This window comes from Rattus norvegicus, chromosome 2 (genome assembly GCF_036323735.1).
Source record: "Rattus norvegicus strain BN/NHsdMcwi chromosome 2, GRCr8, whole genome shotgun sequence".
Taxonomy (NCBI): Eukaryota; Metazoa; Chordata; class Mammalia; order Rodentia; family Muridae; genus Rattus; species Rattus norvegicus.
In genome coordinates, this window is record NC_086020.1 from 142,106,139 (window position 1) to 142,118,658 (window position 12,520).

General features: G+C 39.6%; 1 protein-coding gene across 8 annotated transcripts in view; it reads right to left on the bottom strand.

Moving 5' to 3' along the window:
• The window catches only part of Nbea (neurobeachin), a 559,026-nt gene that overhangs the window by 175,992 nt on the left and 370,514 nt on the right, over positions 1-12,520 (bottom strand). For all 8 annotated transcript variants that reach the window (NM_001427608.1, XM_063282102.1, XM_063282100.1 and 5 more), the window contains one exon: positions 9,815-9,958. In NM_001427608.1, the coding sequence (NP_001414537.1) occupies positions 9,815-9,958 (144 nt within the window). The remainder of the gene's footprint in view (positions 1-9,814; positions 9,959-12,520) is intronic.

Below are 12,520 nucleotides of genomic sequence, written 5' to 3' on the forward strand. Positions count from 1 at the left end.
CAGAGGACAGCTTATCAGAATTAGTTCTTGTCTTTCTTGATGCCAGGTTTAGAGACTGAACTCAGGCTGTCAGAATTGGTGGCAAGTGTCTTAATTCACTAAGTCATCTTGCTGGTCCCTTATTCCATTGTTCATTAAATCTATTTAACAATATAGATGGCAACAATCCACTTAACTAATTTGTTAACCAATTCAAAGTTTAAAAAACCACCACCAGCACTCCCAGTGATATGAGGAAATGGATAACAGTGTCTGAAAGAGAAGAAAAGTAGGTTAAGTTTTGGCTCCAAGTCTCTAGACTGAGCTAGAGGGTCAGTGTTTCCTCTGCTGCAACATAACTTCTCAAGTTCGGTCTCCATTCTAAGCCACAGACTGTCCCTTCTCAGCCTCTACTGCAGTCTCCTCTCAGTCAGTGTTAATCCTGTCTCCCACCTGCACTTCCCACTGTCTAAGCCACTCTTGCTCCTCAGAAACTATTTTTTTGGTAAGTGAAGACCTTCCTAAAGCCAATATTTAGGTATAGAATTTATGTTTTGCTTTTTAGTTTCTCTTTGAATTCCTGACTCGCAAACAAGCTGAATGAGAGAAGCACTTTGGCTGTTCTTAGCTGGCAGATGAGCTAGTTGTGTAAACTGAGAGAAAAACTTAACTTTTGAATAAAAGAGAACAAAGGATACTCTAGTCACTATAAAACTGCCTGAATATTTTGTCTGATAAAAAAATACCAATATTTAGGCAGTAAATTCATTCTCTTTTAAAGATTAAAAGGTATATGTGTTTTATCTTTATTTATAAATCAATTAAATCTTTATTCATTTAAAAATTATGCATATGGGGTTAGAGAGATGGTTCAGTGGTTAAGAGTACTGGCTGCTTTTTCAAATTCCTGAGTTCAATTCCCAGCAACCACATGATGGCTCACAACCATCTATAACAAGATCTGGTGCCCTCTTCTGGCAGGCAGGTGTGCATACAGATAGAGCACATATACATAAATCAAATAAATAAATCTAAAAAAAATATGCATACATGTGTGTTTCTGTGAGTATATGCAATATTCTTGTGGGTGTCTAGGAAGGGCAAAAGGAAGTATTGGGTCTCCTTGGGCTGAAGTTAACCGGTAATGGTGAGCTACCTAATATGGCTGCTGGGAATCAAACTCAGGCTCTCTGGAGGGGCACAAGACTCTTAACCTTTGAGCATGCTCCTAGTCCCCATGTCTTGTCTATCTGAACCAACAGAGGATATTCTGCTGCAATAAATGTTTGTAATCTGTTTGCCATACACATTCTTGTACTCAAGGCTCTGGTTTCTGTAGGAAGTATTAAGTTACAGGAATAAAATGGTTCAAAACACCATCAGCATGCACAAAGACTTGCTCATCCTTTGTACAGTGCAGGGGGAAGCCGTCTTTCACCTAAGCTTGGCAACATTGCTAATGTCTCTCAAAGAAAGGACCAGGGCACTTGTGGGTGTGGCAATGCAGACCAATCCTCTTCCTTTGCTCCAAAATGCTAGTGTGAGCATTGTGTTCACTGCAAAGCAGTTCTTTTATCTCATATTTTCATTCTAGTGTATCAAGCAACACAATTCATGTACCTCTATTAGGCAATGAATATCTCCATTCATGTTCTGTCCCAAACCAGTAACGTGTGAAAGCTTGGTGCCCCATATACAGAGAGCCACAGTCTACCAATAAATTAGGTGATTACTGTCCGATTTTTCAGATTAGAGGTATAACAATAAATTCTTAAAATTTTGTATCCAGAGAAAGATGTGAAGACAAAATTATGTTCAACCAAAACAATGTATTAGAAAAGATCTTAATATTGGGGTTTATAAACCACTCGACCATAACAAAGGATGGCTTATTCTTAAAATAAAAAAGATGTGGAAATGTTATATATGATTTGAGGCATGGCTAATGTCTAATGGACACAGTTGAATTGTGTTGTTATTATAGTTTAAAATTTACAGTCCAGTTAGCAGGACTGTTATTGCTATAAAGAGTACTTCAATATATTTTATAGGCTACAGAACTCATGGTTGAAGAGGACATATATTTTTGGAAACAGGACTATAGCACAATAAAATGCTCATAGGTATATACTGGCTTGGTGGCTGTGAGAATAATGATAATCAAAGAACACTAGGTATTAACTATGGGGCCTTTATTTTACACAGTTATAAAGTTAAGTAATTTAGCTTTTCTAAGAAATGGGCATGTGAATGTCATTTCAAAGCAACTGGTGAATTCTGTTTGAGGCTAAATGTGAACCCTTTCTTTGGGTATGCCATTTATGACTGGCAAAGCAGCTTCTAAATTCAAAGAGAAAGAAAAAAAAGACTTACAAAGTCTCTTAAGGCTTTCCCAACATCAAATAGCTTTTACTAAACAACGTTTTGATGAGTTAAGTGTGAGTGAGTCAGGAACATATGGATTAAATTTCCCCTGAAACACACATGCGTTTAAAAAGGGGTGTGTGTGTTTGGTGGAATCCTTAGTCAAATGCATTTTAGAGAATTCAGAATGTTTAAGAGATGTCTTTCTCTGAATACAAATATCAGTAGATTAATTCTAGTTAAAAATCTATAACTAAGTTACATTAAAATACAAGTGGAAGAATCTTAAATAAATACACGCGTGCTGTTAAGACAGGCAAATGCCTTCTGCTCCTTATGCTGGAGCTGCGCAGCACGGGGAGGGTGGACCTGGGCAGAGCGCGTGGTCCAAGTGTGGAACAGAGGCGTCTTCTCCCTGTTCCAGGCAACAGTTTATGAACGCTCAGCTTGTAGCAGTATGCTGTCTCCTTTTGTTTTATTTTTCTAGAGTTTTAGTTTGCACTTTCTCTGTGCATTGTATACCCACCCCGAATCCATCTCTCTGGTTCCGTGGTAATCAGGAACACTGAGTAAGAACCACAGAGCTTGTTTCTAGGGAGCAGGAGAAAGGTCCTGGGGTCCAGCATGTGTCTTACTAGGTGCATTCTTATTGTACTTCACTCTGAATTTGAGTTATCATAAGAGAGTGTGTGTAAAAGTACTTGTATAAAGAATTATAAGTCTCTTACTTTGAAAAACAAAACCTATGTAAAAAGCCTGGTTTACATTGTAAAATCCTTTTCCCAGCACTGCTATTTAAAAATCTTTACTACTCTTTTTAAAAAGTATTCAAGGTACCATTCTGATCTGTTGGTCATAGAACAAGCTTTCTATGCGATAAAGCGACCTTTCTTAATTGAGAGCAGCACTGCTGTCTTGGCCTTATAATCATGAAAACCTTCAGAGTCATTCAGTTAATAAGGGCATAATTAGCAGAAGTCAGATGGAGAATGAGATCAGCTTTAAGTTTCTCGATCACAGGTTCTTGCCAGGGAACCAGGTAGGCTGACTGCAGATCTTCACCTCTTCTGCTCCTCCAGATCCAATTCATTCAGTCTCATCCTCAGCTCTGTAGCAGAATACCCTTTGTTCCTGACCCCATCCCCAACTGATCACAAAGATCTCCTCCAAGCTTCCTTCCTCCAACTCATCTCATTATTCCTGCCTTGAACACCAGCAGGCATTCCCTGAGAACACATTAGCTGAGCAGGCCATGGAAACAGGTAAGGTAACTAAAACCTTCACCTCTCCTCCAAATCCAATTAATTTGTGTAAAGTCTTGTTACTAAACTTTACCAAAGGCTCAGTAAGTAAGAGTTGTAAGAGTTACCCATTTTCCTCATGGTTCAATGAAAGACATTGCATAGTCTTTAAGGACTGTGGTGTGAGAGGAAAGAAAAGTTCATTTTGGGGTCTTATGCAGCCTCCAGATAACAAATTGTGAAAAGGCCCAACTGAAACCCTCAAAAGCAATCAATGCACAGCCTCTTTAGTGAGCATCTGGCAGGCTGATCATTAAGTTACTGTCTTGGGCAGAAATCCCCAGAAATAGATGTCATGTACATGAAATCATATGCACAACGATTCAGAACATTATCATTACAAATAGCCCAAAGGAGAAAGGACACAAGTGTCCACTAACCAGTGAACAGACAAAATAATGCAGTCTATGTACAAGACAAAACAGACACACTCCACCCTGAGCCATCCCCAACAACTTCGAGTTGAAAGTAAAAGAAGACAGACACAAAAAGCCCCAAGGTAGAATGCACAGACACACAACACATGGAGGCAGAAGAGTCAGGTGTTTGCCTAGAAAGGCAGGGGAGAACAGACAACCAGAGAGGATGGCCAAGGGGCACAAACTTTATGTAGAAGAAATGGAATATTCTGCTTGTGGGTATGGTTGTGTAATTGAGAATATACTAAAAATCACGATTTTTCTATTTCATCTGTATCAATTTTTTACTGGTATGTGATGTATTTAAATAACATTTCCCAAACACTGCCCAAAATTTTCCAAGGACTTACATGCTTAGCCAGTGAATAGTACTTTAAATGAACCTAAAATTGAGATAGGTTTTATCTAAGAGGAAATAGAAGTTTATGAAATAGACTTTGATGGTTCATTTTCAAAGGTGGATCAAGCCAGCCTTTATAAATAAATGCACAGAGAACACTTGACTTGTGAATGCACACTAGTCCAGCTATTTGCTATGCTCCCAACTCTGCCAACATATCTATCCCCTTACCTGAACTCAAAGTTTAGAGTAGAAAATTCTAACAGTCTAGCTTGCTTGCAAGATCACATATCTGATAAGCTTTGTAATAAACAGAATGTGAAATGCAGAGATGAACCCAGATGTGATTTTTGCTGAATAAAAGAAAAAGTGTAAGTAATGAAGGGAAGGATAAAGACCTAGATGACAAGAATATCCTTCCTGACTCTACAAATGAGGTGGGAAGGGGCCTGCGCTAGGCTCAGTTTATAAACTGTTCTCCGCAGTCAGTCAGTATGCCTGCCATGGTAGACTGAGGCCTAACTTTGCAAGTTCAGAAAATAAACTGCCTCACTCTTGCTACTGTGAATTTTTAGTTCTCTTACTGTGAAGTGAGAACCTTGGTTTCTCGTAGAGAGGATATAGACTGGAGAAAAAAGGACTATTTCTGGTGAAAAATGTTTGAACATTAGACTTATGGAAAAATATTTTTAGATATTGGATATTAAATGGATGGTAAAAAAGTTTATTATGCAAAAAGCAATAAGTAAAACTATTGGAACTTATAGAACTGATTATAAAACATCATTCCTGTCATTAACTCAGTAATATTCCCTAAATTTGTAATACTAAATTCTGAAAATAACAATAATGGAATTTGGCTAAGTAAAATAGTTTCACTGTCAGTATGTTCGTCTCTGAGATTTATTTTATCTTATGTGTATATGTAAGTGCCTACATATAGTATGAACATTATGCATATAGTGCCTTTGGATGCCATAAGAGAGCCACTGGAACTGGAGTTACAGATGGTTGTGAGCTGCTATGTGGGTGCCATGCTGAATTCAGGCTCTGTTCCAAAGCAGCCAGTGCTCTTAGCTGCTGAACGCATCTCCAGCGTCCTCCCCGCACCCCTCCTTTCTAAAAGGCTCATTATTTTATTTCATGTTTATTTTATGTGGTGCTTTGAGTGAAATGGGACCCACAGACTCAGAGGGAATGGCACTATTAGGAGATGTGTTAGGGGCACTGTGTTGCTGGGGGTGGGCTCTGAGGTTTCAGATGCTCCAGTCAGGCCCAGTGCTCTCTCTCTTCCTGCTGCCTGCTGATATGGATGTAGAACTCTTTCTCCAGCACCATGTCTGCACTCATGCTTGCATGTTTCCTGCCACAGTGATAATGGACTTGGACACCTCTGAACTAGAAGCTGGCCCAATTAAATGTTTTTCTTTTAAAAAGTTGCTGTGGTCATGGTGTATCTTCGCAACAGGACATTAACTAAGACAATGTGTAAGACAATGTGTGCCTACAGGTAAGTTTATAAACCTCATGTTATGCAGGTAACCGAACCAGAAGACAGTTTTAGATTTCATGAAACAGGAGTTAGAGATGGCTGTGAGCCACCCAGTGTGGGTGCTGAAAATCAAACCTAGGTCCTAAAAGCAGAAAGTGCTTTCACACGTATCCCCAGCCCCAGTGATAATTTAAAAAGAAGTGCATTGTACCAGTCGGTTGGCCTTTTATCAGGTGAGTGCATCATCCCCATTTACTCACATAAATTCGAGTTATTCTTCAATTTCATTAATTGAAAATATTGAAGAAACAACTTGATAAGTCTCAAATAAAATAACTGGCACTGTAGATTAAATTCAGTTAGCTTATACTAATTTACTTAATATTTATAATATTTTATTTATTATACTAATTTATACTAATATACTATTTATGTATTTCAAGTACAAATATAATGAGTAAGATGAAATATTTAGGCATATATGGAGTCTTAGGGCTAATTCACTTTGGTGGATCACTATGAACTAAAATAGCAATTAAAGCAAATTAGGTAAGGTGTTAATAATATAATGATTACTTAGTTGATTGGCATGCTTGTATACTAAAATTCTGCTAGCTGCTCGCTGCAAACACAGTGAGCTGCGTGATCAGTAGCCGTACACATTTAACTTGCCTCTCCAGAGGAATATCTTGGGAAGAAAGGAAACTAAAAATGAAAAAAAATTATGTGACATTGAAACTACAGAACTTTATGAACATTTTATTTCTATTAAAAGCTGAAAGTACCAAAAAATAAAGAATGTATGACCATCAGCCAACATCCAAATAAAGTTTTGCTGTTTAAAAGCATTCTTAAAAAGAAAAAAGATTAGAAACCTGTAACCAAATGGACTTGGGCAACATGCAGACTATTTCTGAAGCTAACCTGACTGCTCTCAGTTGCTGTGCGTCGGCCCCGGCCTCTCAGTGCTAATGTGAGTGGGGTGACAGCAGAGAACACTGAGTCTGTGCAGTCCATGAGCGTCAGTGGGAGGCACTGAGTCCTCAGCTGTGCTGCGTCTCCGTCAGCAAAGCAGGATTTATGAGGAAAGGACAATGGACTGTGCCCAGAAGCAGACTAAGGTTAACTAGTTACTTGTGTGTGTGTGTGTGTGTGTGTGTGTGTGTGTATGTATGTATGTATGTATTTATGATGCTTTATTTCTTCTACTTTTTAAAATCATTTATTGATTTTAATTTCATGTATACTGATATTTTGTCTGCATTTATGTCTATGTGAGGTGTTAGATTCTTCCAGGAACTGGTTAGAGACATTTGTGGGCTGTCAGGAGAGTGCAACGTATTGAACCTGGGTCCTCTGGTTTACTGCTGAGTTATCACTCCAGCCCTAGTGCTGTGGACATGACTCTTACATTAAGAAATAAATCTGTAGTTTTGACTTCTGAGATGTTAGTAGATGATGGTGACTTCACAGAATGCTTTCTGAGACACCAAATGAACATGACATTATATCAATACAACACACAGATTTTCGGATCTTCTACAATTTAATTTAGAGCTATATCCTGTAATGGTGAAGTTCTTTTTAGGCAGTATACAGCACTATCAGGAAAATTTAGGATAAGTTATGAATAAGGAATACATTATTATTTTAAAATTTTACTGTCTGAGACAGCAATAACCATGATAATGACAATTATTTCTTAGAAAAATGTTACCCATTTATATCATTATTAATAGTTGCTTTTATTGAACTTTGGGATGCGGGTCTGAAGTTAACTTTTGGAAGTGAATTTTGTGTGGCACTATGTGTGTCATGACAGGGGAGTTCAATAATGGACTTACCATTTACAACATCCTCTCTCTCTCTCTCTCTCTCTCTCTCTCTCTCTCTCTCACACACACACACACACACACACACACTTACTCTGGTAAATTCTATTTCTTTGCCTTTTCTGGCACACTCACCTCTCACTCTCTCCTTTACTCAAGGCTCCAAGCGACACACTGTGCTTCTGTTGTAAAGATGTGGGCTATGCAAGGGACCATCAATATTTTAGGAAAACGATCTAAGTTTTGCAGATAGATAAGGATCCTACTGGAAGAAGCTGAATTAGGACCCAGCGGATATGGACAAGTACAGACTCACTCAAAGAAAATCTGCTGAAGGGATGGAGCCAAAGGCTCAAGTGACAGATGGCCTGCAATTATCAATCTAATTTTAAGTGACTCTTATGAAATGTCACCATTATTTATAATATATAATAATAATTTATTGCAAGGGTACTTTTATTTTTCTAAGGTGTCTGATCTTCATGTTTTCACTGTTTAGCTTATGAACAGAAATGAAAAGTTAGCTACCATTTAAGGGCAGAAACACAGAAGAGTTACTATTATTTGGTAGGTGGTAAGACTGGTGAATTAATATCAGTACCGAGCAGATTTGATATAAGCTTCAAGAGACCAAGGAAACTTGAATTAGTTATTTTCAGAGGCTCAAAGCGCCAGGTAAACTAAACCACACAGTGGTGAAGCATGGATGTGAGTACAGGTAAATAAAGGAAGGTGAGCCAGACGCCACAGCTCCGAGCTTCCGATCACCTCAAAAGCAGGAGTCAGCTCAGGAAGACTCACACGTGCTGACAAATGAAACGACAGCCTTCATCTGCTTTCAATTCCAAAAGCAAGATGTGAGTGTTTACTTCAGAACTTGAGACAAACATTTGGCACTAGATTCAGGAAACAGGAAAGATTTTAGAAATAGGAAATAGTTTCCATGATACAGAGATGTAGTGACAGGCATTTCTAGGACCTGGCACTAGGATGGTCTTGCTTAGTATATTCTTCATTCAGAAGTGGGAGAACAAGAGTTCATCTCCTGTGTGCTACGAATACTGAGATCTTCACTGTAGGAATGGATCACTGCAGGATATTATATAGCTACAGGAGATTATTTTCAGTAAGTAATCTCCTGGAAACAGAGTGTCATATTATAGATAGAAAGATAAACAGAAGCACATGGTCTCCTCCAATGTTATATGGGCTGAAAACGACTTGAGGTTACAGCTCAAATGGAGTCTGAGACTATGAAGTAGGGTGGTTCTGTTGTCCTTTGTTTGAAATCCAATTTCAGTACATAGGTCAAGCTGCTCTTTAACTCAAGGTCCTCTTGCCCAGTGCTGAGATGGCAGTATATCACCATATCCAGCTAATATAGGAGCTTTAACCTGGCTCTAGGTAGGATATAACCTCCCAATCTGGTTGTTGGGCTCCGGGCATGCTCCAAGCCTGTATCCCATTTCTATAGTTTTCTTTCTGGCCTGCTTTTATCAGACCTCAAAGGATACTGGCTGACCTTCTAAAGTATCCACAGCCAATCATGCCATGGCAGATCCTGTTTTCAGTGGCCTCAGACCAGCACCAGGACAACAAGAAGCTGAGGGCGGAGCAGGGGAGGTTAGCTGTTTGTAACGGGTTTAGAACTGTGAGGGCAGAGCAAAACAGGAATAAGACATTCCAAAAATTCAGCCTGGAGGGGCTGACAAATCCCATGCTCACCTTGCGGAAGTGGCCATTTTCCAAGGCTGATGGCAGGTTAGAGACCCAGAAGTCAAGGGATTCATCAATCTACCCACCTCCCAAGGGCAGCGGCACTTTTATGTGAGGAACTGTACTCAGAATTACTTTCCTGTCCAAAGCACTGTTTCTCAGTACACAGTGTGCTGCTACTGCTTACTGTAGGGAAGCACGTTTGCTTCAGGTCCTAGCTCAGTGCCGGAGACTGAAGCACACCAAAGTATCAGCACTCACATGACTGAGTGTGACAACAAACATTGACACACATTTCTTCACCAGATGACGGAGTGAGTCCTGTGGCTTTATGTGTTCCTCACAACAAGCAGAAACATATTAACAAGTACCTGCAAGGTTGTCAATTTCTTTCTCCTGGAGCAGGCTGACCGCATCATCATCTCCTTCCAACATAAGCTCAGTCTCTGAGTTCTGGTTCACAATTGCTTGGCTTCTGAATGCTTTCTTGGACTTTACCACGTCTTCTTCAGTGCCTGTGTTCAAGCAGAAGCAGTGTGGGTTACTGTGGATGTACTGCACTCAGTGGGTGTTGCAGACAACATTTTCTTCATTATATGTCGTTTGCATTTCTTTACACTTACAGAGCACTTTAAAATACTTCTTTATTTGATTGTTTTTCAAAACTTGAGACAAATACTGCTATTGCAAACCAATGCCTCAGTGGAGTCTACACGGGTTACATGAGGTTCTTCTCTCACTGCTCATGGGTGATTCTTATTTCTGCAATACCAGATGAAGGACAGAGCCTGGAATGTTTCATTCACCCCAATTACAGACCCTGCACACTAGGAATGTCTAGGGGGGTTGTTATAGTCACAACCCCTTTTCTTGTTGGGTAGTAAATCGGAGGAACTTTGAGCTTGCCTGCTTTAACAAAAAGGTTCGAATGCAACCAGCATAATACCATCCATGCTTTCCCCAGCTGAGCTAAGCAGCTTCTTCCTCCTCCAATACAGTTCAGGTCAGAGGCTGACCACTGCACTACTGTCAGTCATTACCTGGTAAGGTATTTCACAGCTTCATGGCTCACATGACCCTCAACATTTTTTCAGAATGGCTATCATACAATACAAGCATGTTTTGTATTCCTGTTTCGTTTTATTTGTTAACCCCCTGTAATGAACACTCACAGTAAGAATTACACTGTAGGGGGCTGGGGATTTAGCTCAGTGGTAGAGCGCTTACCTAGGAAGCGCAAGGCCCTGGGTTCGGTCCCCAGCTCCGAAAAAAAGAACCAAAAAAAAAAAAAAAAAAAAAAAGAATTACACTGTAGAGTAAAAGACTCCCTGGCAAGCTGACCAAGTCCTCTTAGCCTCTCACTGCTAGCCTTATATGACCTCTTCCCATTCCTCTGCTTTGTTCTAATTGCCATTCACAATTCTCTTCCCCCAGACATCTGTTCTAAGTAACTGTGTGATGTCACAGCTGATAGCTTTGGCTACACATTGGAGGTGGGATCTCACGTGCCTGTCCTCTACACTGTGCTTCTGTGACATCTCTGCAGCATAAGGGTCTAGCACTTGGTAGTGGCACAGGACTGGCTGAAGTGTAGGTGTCAAGTAAGTCCCTTCTCTTGACTCTCTGACTTGTCAATTCTTTCCCATATGCTCTCCCCACACCTCAGGAAGGCACTCAGGTACTGCAGCTGCTTGCATGTTTATCTCCGCAGGTGCCCAGAGGCACTTTTCATGACTGGAATGTCATCTCTGTAACACAGTGCCTGGTAAGAAGCAAACACTGATAAACCCTGAATGAGTGAACTGAGTCACAGGACTCATCTCTGGATGGCTTGAAATCAAAATTTCCCCAAATGTTCCATAATCTCATTGATTTGTGTTAATTTGTGCAAAATGGAGCTCAGTTCTTTGCATTAAAGTAACAACGTACTTTAAGTTTCAGTCAGCCTAATAAGCAAGTTTTTCTTTATATTACTACCATGTAAAAAAAAAGATTTATGTGACTTTATGTTATCACAATAAAAATCTACCCATAAAGAACATGCGATAGAAGGAAGGAGAGCTTGGAAATGCATCAAGCTGTTCTCTTGTTCTCTTCTAGCTCTGAAGCAGCCAACATTTGAGTCTTTGAATCTTTTAGAGATTTGCTATAGATAATGGTGCCTACACAGAGTGCGTCATCCTTGCTGAGTGCTACCAGCTCGCAACCCACTGAACTTACCAGCTTTGTGGAATTGAAACAAACATTTGTCTAGATTAGAGTATATGAGATTTAAAGGTGCTTTTCAATCACAATATCCTTTATGAATTAGAGTTTCATCCATCAACATTACAGCCAAAGGAGGTAAGGTCTCAGAGGGCTGTCTCATTACAAGGCTTGTAAACACTGTCCTTAGAAAGAATTGGTTTATCACCTAACAAATCAAAATCTGATTGAGAGGAGAATTTATTCGAGATCATCTGTCTTAGAAGACATGCTGAACCAAATGCACTTCTTGGCCTCTTTAGCCATTCATCAAGAAATTAACAAGCGAACGCCGCAAACCGCCAAGAGTACCTTAGATTTGAAATGGGAATCATGAAAAACAAGTAAAACTAGACAAAGGAGACAGGGATGCTTATTTCCTAAAAAATATGAAAATGGCAAGGAAATGCAAAGTTTTTGAAGAATAAGTACCATGGATTTGTGGATGATCAAAGTGCAATGTAAAATTATGGTTTCATTTCCTCTCATGTTTTAAATTTAGGAATGCATTTTCTGTAGATTTATTCATAGAGTTACAGAGACACAGTGTAGCCCTGAAGACATTTTTCCTTCATAAGTTTCTCTTAATAACCAGGAAACTAGTGAATCCAAGTATATTCTAATTAAGGTAATTAATTATCTAATTTACTCTGTTGCCATGCTGGGGATTGGCCATGCATGCAGGGCCATGCATGGCAGCACGTCCTCCATCCCCTGACCTGACACCTCTGCTCTGACAAGGTGTGTTTCAGAAGTGAAGAGAAAGGAGAGCTAGGATGTCTTCCACATTGCTACTGTATGCCAGCACCACAGAGCTTTGTTATGGCTGCTTT